Consider the following 20,423-nt stretch of genomic DNA (forward strand, 5'->3'; position numbering starts at 1 on the left):
ATGTTCTAGGCACACTACTACAGGAACAGTCACCTCTGCGTTAACAAGCAGGCCATCTCACCTCTCTGCTCCTGGCATATATTCTTTTGATTTGACTTTTACAGGAAGAAGTTAACATATGCGGGAAGTACCTCCGAACTATCTACCAAACCAGAAGTAATAGGTCTAAGAGATACGTAATAAAAACTCACTGAATTTCAAGGTACTAAAGAAATGAAGCACCAATTACCTCCGAGAGTGATGCATCAACCTTGGAAGGCACTTTCAGATCCAGCCATGGCTGATAGTTTTCCAGAAGCAAAGTAGGTCTGTGGGAGAGCATGGAAAAGTTGATGTAACAATATTTAATTGAAAGTTTCCTACTGCTGTGTGCAAAATGTAAGAAATACTAAGCTCACCGGTGCCACGTATTTAATTTACCTGTGCCTCTTGCATTTGACCTTGCCACATACAGCACAACTGTGACCGTGGGGAAACAGCTCCGGCAATTCTAATTGCTAAGAGAAGATATTTGGACAAGTTTACATTCTTCAAAATGATGACTCTCTTCATATACTGATACATTCATGAATTTCCTTTTAGAGTAGACAATTACAGAGAACTGAACAGCATAAAGACAAAGTTGTTCTCCCAGCAGGAAAACAAGATAACAAGGCACGGTATGAGAAACAACTGAATCAAACAGAAAAATCGCTTCCACTAAAACTAAGTTTGAGGAGATAGATACCCTTTCACATCTCCAGTCATCTCCCTGTACATCAGTTGGTCTAATAACAGACCAGCTGGTTTCTCTACAAAACTTGCCTTACTCATAGCCTTGAACTATTGTAACTATAACATTTTGAGTCCTATGAAATGCTACGTTAAACCATTTCAAGTTAGAAAACAGCAATTTCCTTTGGGAATGTTTTTTTTCCTCTGAAATGCAGTACCACTTAAAGAAGTTTGACTACAATCAACAAAGAAGACTTAGCACTGGCTTGCCAAAGGAAGAGCATCTTTAGAAAATAAAAAGCCTCAATGAAAGAGAATACAACTACGTAATTTCTCAACTGCTCAAATGACAAAAGTGAAAAATGGGTGAAGCAGAAAATAACATCCACGAACACTCCCAGCAAGTGGCTTTACAGCCATACGTAGATTTGATGGGACTATGCAGAAAAGTATGAAGAATCCAAAGTCTTAATCATTGTATATTTGCTACAAAACATCTACCGGTTGGTGGATATGAGCTATACTGATGCATAGTATTTCTGGAAGCAGCCAGAATTACACAAGAATTGCTACCCAGTATAAACTCTTACCAAATTTAAAGAAAGCACAAAAATGTTAACAGGCATATTTACCTTGGGTTTGTACGCTATTGTAAAAAGAACATTGGGCAAGAGGGAATCCGGTCCCAGCGAACAGTAGAAGGTGACGACACCAGCCACAAATGACCAGAAGATCATTAAAACGTGAAGATACCTTATAAGCAGAGAGGAAGGAAATATTACTGCACGACAAGGTACCAGTGCTACACTGGGCCCGGCCCGGCTCCTCCCGCCCCGCCCCGCCCCAGCCCTCCCGGCCGGGCCGGGTTACCGGTTGAGGAGGAGGGTGGCGGCGCCCAGCCCCAGGAGGAGGCAGCAGAAGAGCGGGTACTGCCGGCAGGTCTCCCGCAGCACCTCGGCGCCCCGCGCCCGCTGCCGCAGCCGCTCCCCGGCCGCCCGCACCCAGCCCATGGCCGCCGCTGCCCCGCGCGGGGCTGGCACGGCAGCCGGGCAGGGGGAGGCCGAGCCGCGCCGCTTCCGGCCCCGGCGGCACGTGACAGCGGGCACGTGACCGCGGCGGCGGCGTCACGCGGGCCGGCGGCGGCGCGGGCGCCATGTTGTTGGAGGGGGGCAGCCCGGCGTGGCGGCGGTGGGAGGTGGGTGAGGCGCCCCGGCCCCGCGGGCCAAGAGCGCGGTGCGGCTGCCAGGCCGGGCGCTCCCGCCCCTCCTCCCCCCTCCGTGGCGCCGCAGCTCGGGGGAGGCGGCCGGAGCGGGGCGGGGCGGGGCGGCCTTGGGCCGCGGCGAGCCTCGGCCTTGCTGCGGGGGGGGGGAGAGACGGGACGGACGGGGAGGCGGACGCCGGGGCGTCCCGGGACACGGCGATCGCTGGCGGGGAGAAGCGGCGGCAAGGCCAGCCGCAGGTCGCGCTTCTTCGAGGGGAGAGGGGGAGCAGAGGAGCGCCGAGCCCCCAGGCCGGGTCGGGCTTGGCCGGATCTGGGGGAAGCAGCCGGCTCCCGGAGAGGTCCTCCCAGCAGCCCTCCGGTGACGCGCCCGGGTGGCATTTCGAGCTCTGCTGTGTAACGTACTGTGCTAAGCCCCGTAAATAGAAGATCTTTGATGACAGAAAGCTTGCCTAGTTATAAATACTTAGGTTGTGGACAACAGGGGCTCCCAGCACTGAGCAGCCAGAAACTGCTACATCTGATTAAATGCTCTATATTTAGATGATGACTGAACTAAATCATTCAGTGACTGGGACACTAAAACCATATAAACACCTCTCAAAACTTGATAATGGCTTGTGAAGAAAAGTAACAGGGTAGGAAATGTAACAGACCCCTCCTTAACATCAGGAAGTATACAAGGTTAAGACATTGAGAATATACTAATTCTGGAATGTAGTTTATTGCTAGCGAGAACAATTTAAAACCAACTTCACGTAAATAACTGCCTTCAGACACAGTGTAAAGTTGCTTGAATGCTTTCAGCAACTCTGTAGTTATGCAGTCTGAGGAAGTTCAAAGTTATGTTAACATGACAGTACTGGTTACAGGAAGGTTAGTTCAATGGACAAAATAAAAGTGCTTAAACAACTTCTCCTGGGAAATCTTACTGACAGAGAGGCTTCCGCATTGCAAGTATGAAAAAGACCTGCTCAAGGAGATGTGCCTGCTTTTATTTTTGAGTTGTTGCTGTTGCCTTTTGTATTAATTTGCACTAGCCCCACATGGGCATATTTGGGCAAAGGCTGAAATACTTCTGTTCGAAAGACTCATGTTTACAAATCTTCAGTGAAAACCCCGCAACTACGTTGTTAAGGAAGAGTCAGTATTTGGAAGGTGAGTCAATATCTAGAAATCAAAAGCTGAAAATAGCTTTCAGACTCTTCTCTCAGATGTTTGTCATTTTATGCAACACTTCCCTTGACCTCTAGAGCACATGAAATGCTGCAGTTTGACTTCAGTATGTTGACCTTTCTCAGAGAGCTTGGCAAAAGCCCACAGTCAGATTGAATTTCTTTAAGAGCATCTGCACAGTATTATTTCATGTCAGTCCACGTGTTTTCTATTAGGAAAAAAAACCAAATAAGGTGCAAACACACAGCAAATCTCCATACAGTCTATTAAAAGGAAATTAATTTTCCTCAGAAGATGCATTTTTTTTTATACTACCTGCTTGCTTTATGCTCAGCTTTACTGCTTGTGATTTTTAGTAATTTATTTTGCAATGTTTTTAATAAGGATTAACTTTTAAAAACCTGTAATGAAAATATTTCATGAAGATATCACAGCATCACATATCTGTAACATAGGAAGTGACTTGCACAGCAAACCAGCAGGAAGAGAAGTCAAACTTCTGCTTCCATTTGTGTTGTCTACTATGGGTAGACTTTCTTTAATTTGTAGCTTCATTGTTCAGGGCTATGTTTATTTAGTGTAAAATTGCCACATTCACATTAGGCACTAATTGTACCTTATCATCTGAGAAGCTGTGCAATTTCCTTCAATTCACAGATGTTAGGTCTGCTGGGCAGACACTACCACAACCTGCTTTATCCCATCCTGCTTGCTCTGCCAGAGACAGCGGTGTTAGCTTTGCATATCACCCTCTGTAACCCTTGCCCCTGTGACCACTCAGATCGTTCTGCTACACTGAAAGACATAGCTGAGGTTTGTTTTCCAATGAAATAAAGTATGGAAGAACAAAAGTGAACTATTGACAACACCAAACTTTTGAAAATTCTGTTGATTTTATGTGAGAAATAAGAACTTTATACATTCCCCAGCAACAGCAAGTCTTTCTCTCTTCACATAAGTTGTTAGGAAGATTCTCTGGTTAACTAGAGAACTGAAGGGGCAAAATGTGCATCTGGAGATGGGCTCTGAAGCAACGTGGGCAGGATGGGGTTATTCTGGAAAGCTAGATTTTATTTTAATATTTAAAATGTAGAAGGATCTTTCACTGATCATTCCAGTCTTCTTAGGGAGTCAGTTCTCCACATTTTTTTTTAAATAGCAACAGAAGATTGCATATTCTAGCATTAAAAAAATACATTAGTGTAGATTTTTCAACATAACTTAAAATACAAAATTACATGTTAGCTGAATAATAACAGTTATAAGGCTGAGATTCTGTTTAAAGTGCTTTTTTTTAGCTTAAAAAAAACCAAACTTGTTTTAGTAAACTAGGCAGTGAACCGTAATACACAGATTCTCACCAGCTCATTGCATTTAATTTACTCTGCAAGTCTGCTTTTGCTCTCCAGTATCTTAAAAAGAGTCAGTCTATAATATCTCATTTTCAAAGCACTACATATTTATCTTTCTCAAGGATGCAGTTGTCCAGGCTAACTCACATAATGTAATCTTTTACAGTTACCCAACGAGGAATTAATTTTCCTTTATAAATTATTCCCCACAAGTCCCTGATCATTTTTGTGGGCCCTTTCCAGAAGTTTAAATTGAAGACTTCATATTAACCTTTAACTTCAGCCATTTAGCAGAAAACTTTAGAGAAAGTTCATGTTAAATATTTAGCAAATAGCTAAACTTAATAAATAAAAAAGTGAAACTGAAGTTGGTGACTCAGATCCCAAGAAAATTAAGCATTAGTAGGCACCTCTGACTTGACTTTTAAGTTCAAAACTTAAAGGGCATCCATCAACAGTTACTGGTTTCAGTCTGTGAGTTCAGGTAATTCAGTTGTATGCAAAAAACATAAGATTAAAATTGACATTTAGTAGTGCTTTTTGGCCTTTCTGTATTGAAGGAACATTCAAACTTTGGGGGAGAGTAGAGGCTGACCATTTGATACATGTTTCTGGTTTGATTTGGGCAATATGATAATTACTAGCACTTAAGTAAACAAAATTAGCTTTACTGTTATAGTCAGTCACATTCATTTGTTAATGAGTTAATAAACTGCTAATGGTTAGATGCATGGCATTCAGGAGTCAGCTCCCTGCACCAGCCACATAGACCCATGCTTGCCAGCTGTATGGGAACATGTGCTGCTAGTGGTTGGCATGGGTTCTTAAATTTGCTTCCTGGACTGCCACATTATGGACCATATGTTGACCCTCAGTATTCTAAGATTAAAGCAAACTGGATAAGGAAATGATAACCTGGAGCAAAAAGTACCTCCTGGATACAGCGACACGGGCTTTGGAATCCCGGATAAAATCCCACACAAGTTGTCTTCTAGGATGGGGGAGCTCAGCTGCTCCAGAAGAGTAAGGAGCAAAACAGCAGGTGGAAGGGAGAAATTGTTTAAAAAAAGATGGGTGACATAGTGCTCAAAAGATTGGATATTAGGAAAAATTTCTTCACTGAAAGGGTTATCAAGCATTGGAACAGCCTGCCCAGGGAAGCGGTTGAATGACCATCCCCAGAGGTATTGAAAAGACATGGTTTAGTGGTGGACTTGGCAGTGTTAGGTTTATGGTTGGACTGGATGATCTTAAAGGTCTTTTCCAACCTAAATGATTCTAAGATTCTAAAAGCTCACTGGTCTCCACAGTTGCAGGGGAACGAATTGCCAACTGACGTTACACAGATGAAAAATTTTTGTTTGCTTAGAAACAGATTCAGCAGGCAATTGAAGTTGAAGGGGAAGGGCTAAGGGGTTTCAATTATAACAGACCACCCAAAATTCATCATTACTTTTTTTTTTGAAAGAGGCTGTAAAATACCAATCAATTAGTAGACCTGGAAATACCTACACCAGGCTGTGTTTAGGACTGAAGCCATGAAGTCACCGACTGGCCCAAAGCAGAATAAAGACTTGTGGGGGGGAGACTGTTCTGGTAAGGAAATTCAAGTAAAAGAACCCACTTCAAGTGAGACAGTTTCCAGAGGGTCAGTTTAGTATGCCCAACAGGAGCAATGCTGGGCAATCCAAAGAGGTGCTGAGGAGCACTGAATGTGTTAGAATTCCACTGGGACAAGCAAGCTCCATTTGGGAAAATGTACCATTGGGAAGAAGAAAACAAAATGGCAATGTGCTGGAGGCAGTTTTGCCTTGAGGAACTTGTAACTCTCAAGGAGAAAGTAAAAAGGGTCAGAGCAACACTACTTTATATACAGAGCTTTTCTTCAAATGGTTTACATGGAAAGGATTTCTCTGAATACATTCACAGACTAGATACTGGAGAGAATTTAGATATTAGAGACAAAAATAATTTGTCCTGTTGTAAACTACAGTTTATGGGACATTAAAAGAGAAGGATATAGAGCAAAAAGTTGCAAGGTGGGTGTAGAGGATGACTACAGACAGTAAGAGGCCTGCAAAATTAAAAAAAAAACCACACCATTAAGGAATATGCATAAAGAGAGGCACAGGAGATACTGGAAACATGCTTAAAGAAATTAATATTAGGTTTGTGGCAACATTTGGCAAAGGTATAGTCTATGGAAATTTTATATTAGTTCACCTGAGCAAAAGATAAGCTCTCTGGATATGCACCTTAATCTAGTATTAAGTGAGGTAGCTGAATTGGTCAGTATGTGCAGGGGAAAGATCTGGAAAACATAATTCCTTCCAAAAACCAAGGCTGATCAAATTGGGGGGGGGGGAGGAGGTAGCTGGATGTTAAGAATTTGTAAAAAAAGTTTGTGAAAGAAATAAGGAGCTGTACCAATGCGAATAGTTAAAACAATGTCATAGCACATACTTAGGAGCTCAATCTAAATGAAAATTAAGCTGTTTACTTACTATGGGGATAAAGAAAACCCTAACCTGGATACACACTTTATGAATATAGCTATGTCAGGTCCTGAAGGGAATTTCCACTGATCAACTCTGAGGTCAATAGAGGAAATTTTCAAGTAGGGAGTTTGAGGAAGAACTTCAGCCATGTTCCCTTGTTTCAGCCGAATTAAAAAGCGTCAAGAAAATCCTTTTAAGATGACGTGTGTTTCTGTTAAATCATTGAAAAGTGTTGCAGCACCTATGCTTCATAACTATGATGAGACCTGGGGAATTTAAAGCTAGTGTTAAGTTTTTCATCACAGATACTCGATGGATTCATAGAATAGCTGTATTGGATCAGCAGAGGGTCAACTAGGTGAGAATCCTGTTTGTAATGATGGTCCCCATCAGGGGATACATACATAGGAAAAAGTTGTAGAAGCAGAACAAGAATAATAATATTTTCCCGGAACATTCTTTTACTCTGATTTGCAATCTTGGGGATATCCCGAGAAAGAATTTTTTTCCTAAGTTTCAAGTTGCTTTTGGAACAGCCATGAACTTTCAACATCCACAAAAATCATGCAGCAAGGAGTTCCACCACTTAAGCATGCTTGTGTGACTGAAGATACAGCTCTCCAAACATTCATGTGTTTCATTTATTATTTTGTAAGAGATGGTGAAAAATTGTTCTCTACTCAGCACAATTACTGCTTATCGTTTTATCAAAATACTTTGGCCACCTGAGCAAACTGTCTTTTCCAAAATGAAGATTGCTCCTCTAGTGAATTTTTCTTCACATGAGAGCACTTTTGTACCTTTTATCATCTTTGCTGTTCTCCCTATCCTTTTCCAATTTTATTATCACCTGTTTTGTAGTGCTGGAGGAGGGACAGGCTGAAAGAGGGGGAACAAAGCAGCATTTAAAATGATTTTTATTAGAACTAGTGCCTTCTTAAATTGTTCCTTAACTATTTTTTGCCCCACCTCAGTGTATTTTAACATTTTAGCCTACGAAGATTTATGATCCTTTTTTCCTCATTTGGATGCAACTCTAGTTTTTGATGGGTTCATTTTTAACACCTTAGAAGAAAAGCAGTGAAAAGAAATCCCAACCTAAAGTCTTCACGTACTCAGGAAGTTCTAATCAACGCACAGAACTCACCAAAAGTGGGAAGACGACTAATTGTAACTAAAAGCTGCTGTTGTAAGCCAGCTTGTATCGCAGAAAGCTTTCTACTGACACTAACATGTCCATTGTATGTGCTGATAATGATCATGTAAACCCAGACATAGTGATGAGATCTGTGGGGGTTTTTTTGGTGACTGGCGAGCTGGTATCCTGAAGCCCACTGCTTTAGCTTCTGTGGATGCAGCAGTAAATGCCTTGAGTGTTTTTGTCAGGTCAGAGATATTTTTAGCTTGAGTAACCAGTTTCCCCGACAACATGAAGTATGTAAAAGCAGTATAGGGTAAGAGTTAAACTATCACCCTCAAAAAGTTATTTGTGCTTCAGTTAAGTCTTTCATCAAACACTTTACAGGAATTGTTACAGAACCAGTCATATAACCAGGATATTGTTTTGTTTACCATTTGTTGGCTATGGAATCAATTTGTCATTTTCCTCCATTTAAATGATGTATAGCAAAAACTGAGGCATTCTCAGAATGGTTAAAGAGAAAATAAAAAGCAATAGGACATAAATGTTATGTTTCCCTAGCAAGAATATTGAATATATGACAAAAGCAAAAAAATTCTGATTTATGCTAACAGGCAGATGATACTATGAGCGCACCTGAACACAGGGCTGTTCCTCATACGCAAGGATCAGTTTTGAGGCTTTTTGAAAACAACTTTTTGAAACACGTGGGCAACTTGCCTGTATTACTTATTTTGTGGTATAACTTGAGCATATAGCTCCATGGTAAAGCTCCACTACAAGAGGAATATGATCGTTTTAATGAGAGAATTTAAGTGGGGCTCAGTACCAAGCTCTGCAAGGCCAGGCTTCTTTACAGCTTATAGTTGATCAATGCTATCTTTATCAGACAGCTGCCCAGGTTCCTGGAGGTATGCCAAACCTTTTCTTCCCCCAAAAATGCTGGCATATTTAATAGAAAAGTGATGTATTATTATATACCACTTCACCTCTAGCACTGGCAATTAATGGTGCTTCTGCAGAAGCAGACGATCCCTCCGTGGGCCTATCAGCAGACATACCTCGGCAGGACAGAAAGCCACGGTCTCTCTTCTGGAGCAGCGACGAACAGTTACTTGCGATTCCTCCAGATGTTCTGCAAATGCAGTTCCTGCTTATGGTGCACACTTGCCACTTGCACGGTGGTTTTCCCTAAAGTGTCCTTTGGGGAAGGAGAGTGCATGCTTAGGCAGGTAAGAGGACTTTGAGCTATCTGGAGAAGGGACAAATTGTGAAATCAAGAAACAAGGACTATTGGAAGACTTAGCTGATTTCTGCAAAACTCCATTACTTAACATTTTGCTTTGCTATTTATTTTCTGTTTTATTTAAGTAAATATAGTATTCTAGCTAGGAAAGGCATTGGAGGTAGTAAGGTCTGATACTGTATGGGGGACTATTATTAACACTCAATATTATTCTAAAACTTCCTAAATCAATTTCTGATTTGTGGCTGAATGACTTGCTACTATATAAGCTAGCTAGCTTATCTTTGTGGTTCTACAGAAGTACAAAAGAAACAGTTTAAAATGCTACGCATAAAGTTTTTCCTCTTTCACAGATACATATTTTAAAGTATATATTAATAAAGGGGCATTTTAATATGAAAATCAGTTTACCATCTCTCATATCACTGTAAGGAATAAGATTTTCTTCCCCTTAAGAAGCTGTGAGTCCTCCAGTCTAATCTCAAGTTTGGGGTATTCTCTGTAGGTCCAGTTTGTAGCATCCTTCCCCCCCCCCCCCGAGTTACAAGTGAAGACCAAGGTCTTTGGGATTTCAACAGATGCACGTAAGATAGCTTATACCACCACCCATGAAACTGGGAGGCCTCAGATAGACCTCAAGTTGGGGTCAGTGCAGTTCAGATGCAAGAGCGAAGAATTTTTTTTTTCCTTGAGAAAGCAGATTTTGCTTCAGAAGATACCAAAATGGAGAAGGGATTCTCTAATATCATCCAGGTTCCTAGCAGCCCATGTATGAGTCTCATAACCAGTATTTATCTAGGACAAGTAGTAAGTTCTCCACTGATCACCATTCAGCTTGGATATGGTAAGCTGTAGATCAAGTACTAACCTATCACCATACTGTGGTGTATTGTCTACATCCCGTGTGTTTCTGGGATGTATTATGGTCAGGAAACTTGAAATACCTGTCAGTATCAATTCTGAAAAGCCCATGTATCTGGTGTTCTCCTGGACCACAATGGTGGGGACCAACACCCAGCTGTGCTCCCCTCTCCATTTTCCCCTTCAGTTGTTTGTTAGGTCTGGAGGAAAAGTCAAGCTACCTATACAGCAATGGCTCTCTCTTCTTCCCTGAAGCCCAAGGGCAATAGTTAAAAGCCAGCAAAAGAAAGGAACAAAACTGAAATAATGGATTATCTGGAAGAGCAGTTTCTGCAGAGGAGACACGGAGTTAGTGCGTTTAGTCCAAGGTGTCTTAGTTCAAAGCTGCTCACCTGAGTTTCACCAAGAACTTAGAACATGCACCGATCTCCACTGGATGCTCACTTTGCATTACTTCTACAGTCAGGAACATTCCCGTCTCCCACCAAGTCTTCAGAGATGCTGCTCACCATGCTCACCTGCAGAGAAAATGACAACTTTTCCCCACTGAAAGCTGTCTATGAAAACAAATGCTTCTGTATATCCTGAGTGCTGATGAACAAGATACAAAGCCTTCCCTATATTTGATCCTTTTAACTCGGTAAGGACAGACCATCCCGGCAAACTAAAATTTAGCAAGTGTATTTTACCTTACCACATTCCTTCTTCAGCCTTCTCCTACCTTATCATCTAATACAGGCTTTTGCATTTGACAGCCTTAGAATAAAATTCCTTTTGTTCATTAAGAAAGTGTATTTTCTTGTATTAAGACATGTAAGCTCCAGCCTAGACTTGAGGAAACTGAACATCTTCAGACAAAGTTCAGCAACCTTCATACTGGCTCTTATCTCTTGAGGTCCCAGATGTCTGTTTCCAAGCTCATACTGTTCATTGTGAGCACACGAAGACCACCTCTAGTGTAGAATATGCTTATTTGGGCTACCAAAGTCTTGGCCTGGTCCCAAGAAACAATCAGCCACTTCTCTCTCAGAATGCTGGGCTTGCATTGCACACTTTTCCAGAAAAAAATGCAACTCTGTGCAAGAGGCTGGTATACTTGGCAGCTCTTTGGGCCCATCCTGAATTTGAAATCCACAAAGGGTTGGCTAGGTTGGCATTGATTCACCCCAGCTTTACAAGTGGAACACCTATTCGCACTTTGTCCCCTGCATTACTAGACATTCAAACCAAGACTTTACATCCAAGCTTTGCTATGAACACTGCATTCCCTCAAGCATCACTCAATTAGGAGACATCATCAGGCCCTATTAAAAACAGTTTTTCTCAATTACCCTACTAAGCGATTATTAAGGACAATGAGTGACACACGTTATACCAGTAAAGAGAGATGGAAGAACTCCTCACCTATACTGAAAAAAAAGTCCATCTTTGGAGCATGTGTATGAGATATTCAAGACTGGCTCTTGCTTCCCTGGGGCTGAGACTGTTAGTTCATCAAAACAGGTTTACAAAGAGCACCTCTAGGATTACCACTCACCTCTCAGAACAGGACATTTGAAATGGTAGCAATAGGCATAGTAACATGTTTTTCTCACCATTTTTATATTTTGCTGTGTTCAAAACCTCCTCTCTTACAAGGATACTTCCAATTTTCTTCTGAAGTTTCTACCAAGATAAAGTGGCCCTGATGATTACGACAGCCAGGACAGGATCTTCTTACCTTTTGACATGTAATCCAAGGACCCTGTGTCTGCTTTCGACCTGATGTTTGAATGTGGGCAAGATCCATCACCTGACATTCCCTTCACATCGCGCTGTGGCTGCTAGATGGTGCCTGGCTTAGAGTGTGCCTACCTTTCACAGGAAAAGGATAGACTGATTAATAGCAGAAAAGATCCTACAAAGCTGTAACACAGCTAAATGAAGTTGTTCTGTGTTGTTGTTTGCCAGGTTGTTTCCCTGGCTATTTTGCCTTTAACCCTAGACTACAAACTTGCCAGTAGTGTAGCTCAGACACATTTAATGGCCGTCTTGTGCCCACAGGTAGATGATTTCTTTTCCCAACTGTTCCATCACCTTACGTTTTCTCAGGGAGCAAACAAGAATATGCTTTGTTAAGAGCTTTCCCAAGTGGGGAGTGTTTGTGATTCTATCACTCCTAGGTCAACCTTTTAAATACAAGCCAAATATACTCCTTTGTATTCCTCCGAGGAGGAAATTCCCTGGTTGTCATCACTGCTTTAGAAAAAACAAAGATATTTACAGATGACCCTGTAAGTTTTCCTTTTCACAGGAAAACGTTTTGCCCTTCAAGATGTCCAAGTCAAGACACATCTGTTCTTTTTTAAACTGAACATTAAACACAATTTAAGTTTATTTGTGAAACCTGAGATCTCTCTACATCATTTTTAACGTGTGATTGAAAGGCAAAAGTTCCAAGATTATCACATTCATCACTGGCCCCGTATCTAAGAATTCCACACCTATCGCTATTTAATCTGCATGCCCTTAGAAAGTGTTGCATATTCAAGTGCTCAACTAAACACCTTTTGGAGATGGGGGGGTGGGGGGGGTGTTGTGTTGCGTTTTTTCCTCAACATATGCATTTTTGCTAAATACAGGGATTCTAAGATAGACTGAATATCTGTTTAATAGCAGGGTCTTTCTTCAGAGTAAAAAAATTACCATGATTCTAAAATACATGCCTTGATTACTGGGCTCTAACCACACCCAGCCATCTGATTTTAAAAGCAGAATTGCTAAGTTAATGTGTCCTTGTATCTTTAAACTGCATACAGACTTTGAACCTTACATGTTCATCTTTGTGTATTAAAATAGAAAAAGGTTGCTTCAAAAGGACTTAGAAATTTAAGAGATGTTTAAAACACATTATGCATGACTGTCTCTTGTTCTTCCAGAGACTACAAAAATCGGAGTGGATCATCATTTACCTGCAGCTGTACTGGAGTTACTATCCTAGTTGTTCTTTACTAACTCCACAATAAAACTACAGAAGCATTTTAGCATACTTCAATACCAAATAATCTGCTTTAGCATAGCCCATCATTGAAGGCAGTTTGAGCTAACCTTGCTGAGATGTGACCACTACCTGATTTACCTCAATGCCATTTGCACCTGAGTGGTGAGTACACGTTAATGCACCTCAAAGTGCATTACAAACTGGGGAGGCTTCACTTTTCAAAAGCTTAGTCGGCAATGCTTTTTCACCATTAATCTGTATACTCCTCCTCGCTCAATGAAAAGTACTCCTCACTACTCAATGAAAGCAGTAATCTTTAGAAATGTTACATTAAGGGCAATAAACTGGTGAAGTTTAGATACTGCTATTAAGAAAACAAAACCCTGTGCTTCCTATTAGAAATCTGTGCTGATTTCAACAGTTAACCTAAGAAAAGACTGACCACCTCAAAGTAGCAACTATTGGGTCCGAGACTTACTGATCAGTTCAGGCCACACAAATATTAAGATCATTTTCTTGGATAGAAACATGACCACCTGAATGGCTCAGAACATCAACAAACCAAACTCTGTATATTTCAGATTAGTATACCATTAAAAAAATTGCAAATTGCCATTTATTACACCATTCCCATTGTAAGATCACTTGTTTGCAACTTGGTTTTGCACAGAACACATACACACACAGAAGTTACTTTAAATCCAATGGATTTTGGATTTAAGACCTTCCAGATCCTTCTTAACTAGAAGATCAATCTCACTGGAGTTAATCCCATAATGGGATTTTTTTTTTTTTTTTAAAAAGAATTTTCTGAGAGGTTGCATTAGCATTATGAAAACATAGTGGAGCAAGGCAGCAGAGATTTCTCAACTACATGAATCCAGCTTCCACTGCACTCACTGCTAAAGCTTAAAGCCACCTAAAGCTTGTGGTACCTTCAGGACTTCCAGTGAGAGAAGTTAGGACATTTTTCCCCCCCTCTATATTCAAGTCTAATCTTCCATTAGCATGAAACCTGCAGCATATTTCTTCATTTGCAAATTTTGACAGATTTTAACAACGTACATACTGTGGTTTTCTTCAAAGTAGCTTTTAAGCATCCCACTAATTCAAAAGGAAGTGTAAACTAACATACTTCTGTAAAAGTGTAGGTAATAGGAATAAAGGACAGTTTCACTAGACTAGTTTCAGTCAAAGTTATATATTGCTCACTTCTTGGTGAAAGTACTACTCACATATACACCAGTGATTGTCACTGGAGGTTTGTCTTCTGCTAAAAATATCAATTTAAGCACATATACAAAACTCAAAAATTCTGTTGAAAACTGTGGACTGGAAACAAGTTAACTTGTTAGAACAACTGTTTGCACTAGAAGAAAAAAGGTGTCATTGCACTATCCGATGGAAGCCTTTGGCCACAATCTGAAACAGGAACAGTCCTTTTACAGCCACTTCAGCTCTTCCAGATGCAGGGACTAGGTATTTTTATCTGTCATCTCAAATGCTGTAGTATTGAAGATTAAAATCACCTTCCAATTCTGATACATCTGCATTATCAAAATATGAATTATAATTTATCTTACACTAGCTCTCACCAGTGTTTTCTAATACAGATCTTCATTCTAAAGTATGCTGAAATTGCACCTTAAGAAAAGCCCTAATTATTAATGGGATATCTATAAAATTGCCTTTGTTGGATTCTCAGAGGAAGCTTTTTAATCCCAAATTAGCTACATTTAGTCATATAGTTTTTAAATAACCACTACTAGTGACAGAATTAGGTGCATTCTTCATTCCACTAAAGAGAAAAAAAATCAATCTGAAAAATGTTACTTTAAATAGCAGAACAATACTGGAAGTGCTACACTTGGAACCAGGAACCCAGTACCTGATATATTCAGTTCCTGATTTTCAATGACTGACTGTGCTCATGGAAAATCCCTTAAGCTACTATGATTGCTAACCCATCAGTTTAAAAATACACACCAAATGATCTACAAAGCACTTCAGAGATTTTTAGATCTGAAGTATTTAACATTAAACAGTATCAGATTACACTCAACAGATTTACACTAAACATTCACTTAGCATTGAAGTGGACACAGTAAAATTGAAGAGTTAAAGCCCACAACCTCCCTAATAACTGCAGATGCAGAGCCAATTAAACAGTCTACTGAAGTTGGATTTTAAGTACTGCAAGTCATTTAAGTACTAGAATGTCTATTTTTACTTACCATTGTCTTCTGTGCAGTCAAATGGCATAGGCTATTCTACTGGCTGTGTAGCAGAACTAAGAATGCATTTCAGAACTTCCTTAGCGCAAAGAAAATAAGCAGTAAGATTCCATGTCTTTTCTATACATTAGTGACCAAAACAAGTAAAACTGTATTGTCACACTAACTGTGCAAACAGATAGTGAACTGTCACCATTAACCAGACAAATATATCATTCTTAGACTAGAGGGAATCCAGATTTCTGGCACTGCAAGTTTTACCTAAATTACTGTCAGAAAGTAAGCGTTGGCTTTGGAGTAGACACTAAGTTTCATGAACATTCAGGAATGAAGCAACTCTTGGAACGGCAATGTATCTTGTGATTCAAACTTTAAATATTCAAGCTGTATTTAATTACCTATTACCTACATACCGTGACTGTGTTTTCTAGAATGTCACAGATGCTTTTTTCTTCTTTTTTTTCTTTTTTTTAAAAAAAAAAGCTTTTACCATGAACCTGGAAGTCTGACCATCTAAAGAAGCTTTCATGAAGATAGCTTAAATAAAGTAACCCTGTGTTTCCAGATGAGTTCAGCTGTGCAACATCCAAGAGCTGGCCATTTAAAAATATGTATGTTTGTGGGGAAAAAACTAGTAACCAGTTGGCAAGAAAGATAGTTACATGAGACAATCACCCCTCTCTCCAAATTCTAAGTAAACGAACAAGCTAGTCCTAGTGGCACTTTCCAACCTATCTAGCTACTGCAACAATCAAGGCAAAGGAGCACCAAAGGAAAGCCACTCTTTCATCCTGTGGATTTTATAACACAAGTATAATTAAACACTTGCAAAGTGTTGACCAGATGACTATGTGAAAGTCAGTCTCCCCGAAAGAAAGTTTAACATCAGAGCTTCTAGGAAGCTTTACGTTTGTTTGCACTGGATGGCTGTAAAGTAACAATAATTAATTTATTCTTTCTCCCCCCACTGCCCGTATTAAGGATCAAGGAATCTTCAGCTCGACTTCCTCTCCCGTTGCCACATGCCATTTTTATCTGACAGAGCAAATGACAAAGTACAATCTGGTGTTTCCTCTGCCCAACTAATGCAACTAGCTAGCCCCAGCCAAGATATGTCATGTGCTGGTGCTGGAATTAATTCAGCCAAGACACTCTGCAAAGACAGACTTTTAAGTCCATCATAGCCAGTCAAAGTTGGGATTCATAAGCTTCAGGCTATGAACACAAACTCAAGCTCCAACTTTACTGATTTCAATTCTCAGAACACTACGTTGTAAAGTTTACTGCCTTATTGCCTACTTTCAAAACCTGCTATTTCATTTTAAACAATTAACATTCCCCACTAAGTTTTCACTAACACAAGTGAGAGAATAACAATCTTAATTTTGTGGAACATATCAATTTGAACACACTCTTTTCAGCAAATGTTTATGTCCATGTTGCCTTTCAATTTTATTTATTTAAAAAAAAAATCTCCCCTCGCTGATGTATGGAAGCATTGAAAGAACTGCTAGGCTGAACAGAAAAGTTAAGCCTCTGAAGAATTATCAAAGGCACAAGGGAAAAAAAAATAAGTTGCAGCCATATGTAACATTTCTATCCTGAAATATTAAGTTGGGAATCCTACCCTCAGAGGAAGCTAAGTTTATTTTAGACTATGTCATACCCCTCACCCCAAACAAGAACGGAATTAGTATTCCTTATTTTAGATTTTAAGACAGTATTTAGGTAAGAGTTGTACAATGCAGAAATTCAGAAACTGGTCTTAGTATCTGTAATAACAGCCTTCCTCCAAACAGTAAAAACACAAACTTAAGTTCTGGGTCGTAACAAATCTCCTCTTTAAAAACGTTAAAAAAAAAAAAGTACAGTTGTATGTCCTGCAAGAGACCCTTCCAACAAAAATGAATATTAAAACAAGAGTATACTTTAAAAAGCTGTGTATTGGAGTGTTTATAAACCAGAAGTGTTAAGCAGCAGCAGCAGCTTCTGATTTCTTATTAAATTCAACTAGGCTTCAAATTTAGGAACACATTACAAACCAATGTGGAACTATGCTAGCTTATACTCAAACCTTTGCAGGTGTTTCAGTAAAGAAAGCCTCCTATGAGAATAAACAGAGGCATCATAATACATTAAGTCAACACTTGCCTTCAACATGTCAAAAGAACTGTGTTATACGTCCATTTGTCACCAAAGCACCCAGTATGAGATGCATTATTGCTGTAGAACATTTCAAGTTTACCAACACCCAAGTGCAACCAAACTGATGTTGTATATATGCACTTGCCCATTCTCACCAGTATTTCCACTTAATAATGAACGGTTTTTCTTTACACAATCAAATTTAAAGCTTTGAAAATAACATTTTTTTGATTTTAGGTCTTTTTCCCACAATGTTAATCACCACATGCAATTTAGTTTTCTGATCATTTTGCTAAAAAACTGCACCCATATCAGAACAGTGCAAATCATATTTAATTTTAAAAGTTATAATGGCTTGAGTTCATAATTAGAGGGAACACTGTCAAGATCTTGATATTTTGCTCACTCACCATTGCTTGCATTCCATTAAAAACAAACGCTTTCCTGTCAATTTTGCCTTTTTTTTTTTTTTTTTTTTACATTTTTAACAACAGTCCCCCATGCTTTTATCAGAGCTGAAATTAAGGATATGATCCGCAATTTCAACACATGTAGTGCCTTAATAGCAAAGTTTTTATGCACTTCCATCAACTGTTATAATTCCATAAATATCCCCCCCCCCTCCCCCCCCAACATATTTCCAGACTAAGAACTAGTCACTAGCACTTGTGATCCCACAAGTGTTTCAAGTTTTTCAGCAATGGAGAGATTTCAAGATTAAGAAATCTGAGGACTTCCCCCCTGTTACAGCCCCCAGTGTTTTCATTTTATAGCAAGTTCAAAATTTGTTTCCACATCTTGACAGTGTTCCTTATAAAACCATATGACAGTAAAAGTGCCAGTAGGCATGGCAACCTCTTTGAAGGGAGCATTTAAACTCCTTGGCACTGGGAATGCCAGCACCAAGGATTACATTGAAATTCAAAATTATACTTAAGGCTACAATTAGCAAACCCACTTTCCATAAGCCTAATATTCTATCACTAGATTTGAAAATTCAGAAGCTAACGCAACTGTATACTTTTATGCCCAAATCTGAGGAAAAAATTACTTTTCTTTAGCAAGGGCAGCATATGAAACTGTGGTAGCAAACGTCTCTTACGCACTGACTACTCATTTCACCATCATTCACTTACTTTGTCTTAAAAGTTCAAAACTGGCAAGGCACATTTACATATTCCAATGAATACTTGACAATTTTAAATTACACTTCATGTCCCAGCTATCCCAGTAATTGACATACAACATACTAAAATGGTTTATTAAGATAACAACAAAAAAAAATCAATTAATGTGAAACATACAGGCTATTGGCAACCACTATTCTAAAAATTATGTAAATACAAGTAAACATACTGAAATGTGTGCGATTCTAAGTTTTTAACCAGAAGATCTCTGTACTAACACACATTTATATTAATGACACATAAAAAAAATAAAAACTTTATTACAAAAATAAGTTACACTCGCCTCCAGCTTACAGTATAAAACAATTTTATTTGCAGGAATGCAAAATGATTGTTTGCCATGAGCATTTTCAACATATGACATGTCTAATTTTGTTAAAATTTGCATTTACTGGGGGAACTGGTGTGTATAAAACCTTAACTAGGTATAAGCTTCAATTTTCATTGTGGTGCCTATGGGTATGTAGTATAACTGCAGTATCCCTTTGGGCAGGGGGTTAAGGGAAGCTCTTTATGCCAAGTCCGAAGTAAGTCATAATTTTACCTATCTTTTACCTATATGAAGCTGGACTTGGCAAGGTTCTTTCGTTTTTGTTGTGTCTTTTTTAAGGGTGGTTCAATAGAGGATGCTTCACCACTGAACACTCACTGTCATCAAGGTGCTTTAGAAACTTAAAAACATAGCACAAATGATTGTACTCTACTCTACTCTATAGGTTATCATGATCTGCGTAAGAGAAATGGATAGCTGATCCACACGTTTTTACAGTGATCAGCAATAAGAAATGCACTAATGAAAACATACCTTTTACCTAAAAAGCTAAACTACAGCCATATACTATTCTATGATTTATGAAAAACTTCAAAATATCCAAATGTCAGGCTTCACTGTACAGTTGTCAGTTTTAGTCTGACCTTTTATAAAGGGACACTGCAGTATTTAGTACAAGTTGCTGATGCACTTTTTTTGAACATCTGATGTCTTACAAAAGTAACATCTTGCTAAACTATTATACATCCAAATAACTACAATATCTGAAGAAGCAAGGCTGCTTTTTCAGCCACAAAATACGACAAAAGCAAGGCCTGTTATGATGGTCATGAGGAAGTCTTACAAAGCCTCTGGAACTAAAGGCAACTAAGAATGTTACATTTGGTATATTATAATCTTACCCTCATATCATATTAAACAAGCCTTGCTTTTATCTACAAAGATTTTCTATGTACAGTACAGACAGGGTATAGTTCAATCCTCTGCTACTGAGGTAGTTAACCAACCCTTTAAAAAAGGTTCTGAAAAGAACCACTATCTGGAATGCCTGACTAACCAGCTCTGATGATTACACCTGAAACTGCTGTATCTGAACACAATTCATAAGTGATTACTATATCAACAATCATGATTAACCTTCATGAGCAGAAATAAAATTTAAGGATACCAATGATGGTATTCATCTATACCACTGCAATAAAAATTTAAATGCAATAAAAATTTAAATGCAAGAATTTGTGAATACCACTTTTGGAATCCTTAACTAAGAAGACTTGGGGGAAAAATCTACTTAAAGCAGATTTTTTAAAGAATGACTTTATTAAAATACCATGCTAGACGTTAAGGATTTTGTTGAACACATTGGGGAAATAGAGTAGCTTTAGTTTAATAACTTGCA

At 39.3% G+C, this 20,423-nt stretch overlaps 2 protein-coding genes and 1 long non-coding RNA gene across 10 annotated transcripts in view; 1 reads left to right on the forward strand and 2 right to left on the reverse strand.

The window, feature by feature from the left end:
- SNX14 (sorting nexin 14) overlaps nucleotides 1–12,716 on the reverse strand; it is a 72,360-nt gene extending 59,644 nt beyond the window's left edge. The window contains exons 1-6 of one of the 3 annotated variants that reach the window (XM_072855406.1): nucleotides 11,928–12,716; nucleotides 10,600–10,725; nucleotides 9,162–9,301; nucleotides 1,347–1,467; nucleotides 421–497; nucleotides 230–308 (exon numbers count right to left, since the gene is read on the reverse strand). In XM_072855406.1, the coding sequence (XP_072711507.1) occupies nucleotides 230–308; nucleotides 421–497; nucleotides 1,347–1,451 (261 nt within the window). In that variant the 5' untranslated portion in view covers nucleotides 1,452–1,467; nucleotides 9,162–9,301; nucleotides 10,600–10,725; nucleotides 11,928–12,716. Of the gene's footprint in view, nucleotides 1–229; nucleotides 309–420; nucleotides 498–1,346; nucleotides 1,468–1,584; nucleotides 1,822–9,161; nucleotides 9,302–10,599; nucleotides 10,726–11,927 lie in introns of those variants that run through there. The other 2 variants (XM_072855405.1, XM_072855407.1) reach the window with 2 other exon arrangements.
- On the forward strand, nucleotides 1,856–16,976 carry LOC140648926 (uncharacterized). Of its 3 annotated transcripts, none has more exons than XR_012041404.1 (4): nucleotides 1,856–1,909; nucleotides 9,123–9,332; nucleotides 13,126–13,349; nucleotides 15,905–16,976. It is a non-coding gene; the product is annotated as an uncharacterized lncRNA (long non-coding RNA). The 3 variants fall into 3 exon arrangements; XR_012041402.1 differs by lacking the exon at nucleotides 1,856–1,909 and adding an exon at nucleotides 2,125–3,091 and having other exon boundaries at nucleotides 9,096–9,332; XR_012041403.1 differs by lacking the exon at nucleotides 1,856–1,909 and adding an exon at nucleotides 2,125–3,091.
- Nucleotides 16,977–17,881: 905 nt separating this feature from the next.
- SYNCRIP (synaptotagmin binding cytoplasmic RNA interacting protein) overlaps nucleotides 17,882–20,423 on the reverse strand; it is a 26,420-nt gene continuing 23,878 nt past the window's right edge. For all 4 annotated transcript variants that reach the window (XM_072855412.1, XM_072855411.1, XM_072855410.1 and 1 more), the window contains exon 12: nucleotides 17,882–20,423. This exon is cut by the window's right edge. The gene's annotated coding sequence lies outside the window, so the exon portion shown is untranslated.

Source organism: Ciconia boyciana, chromosome 3 (assembly GCF_034638445.1).
Source record: "Ciconia boyciana chromosome 3, ASM3463844v1, whole genome shotgun sequence".
NCBI classification, from domain to species: Eukaryota; Metazoa; Chordata; class Aves; order Ciconiiformes; family Ciconiidae; genus Ciconia; species Ciconia boyciana.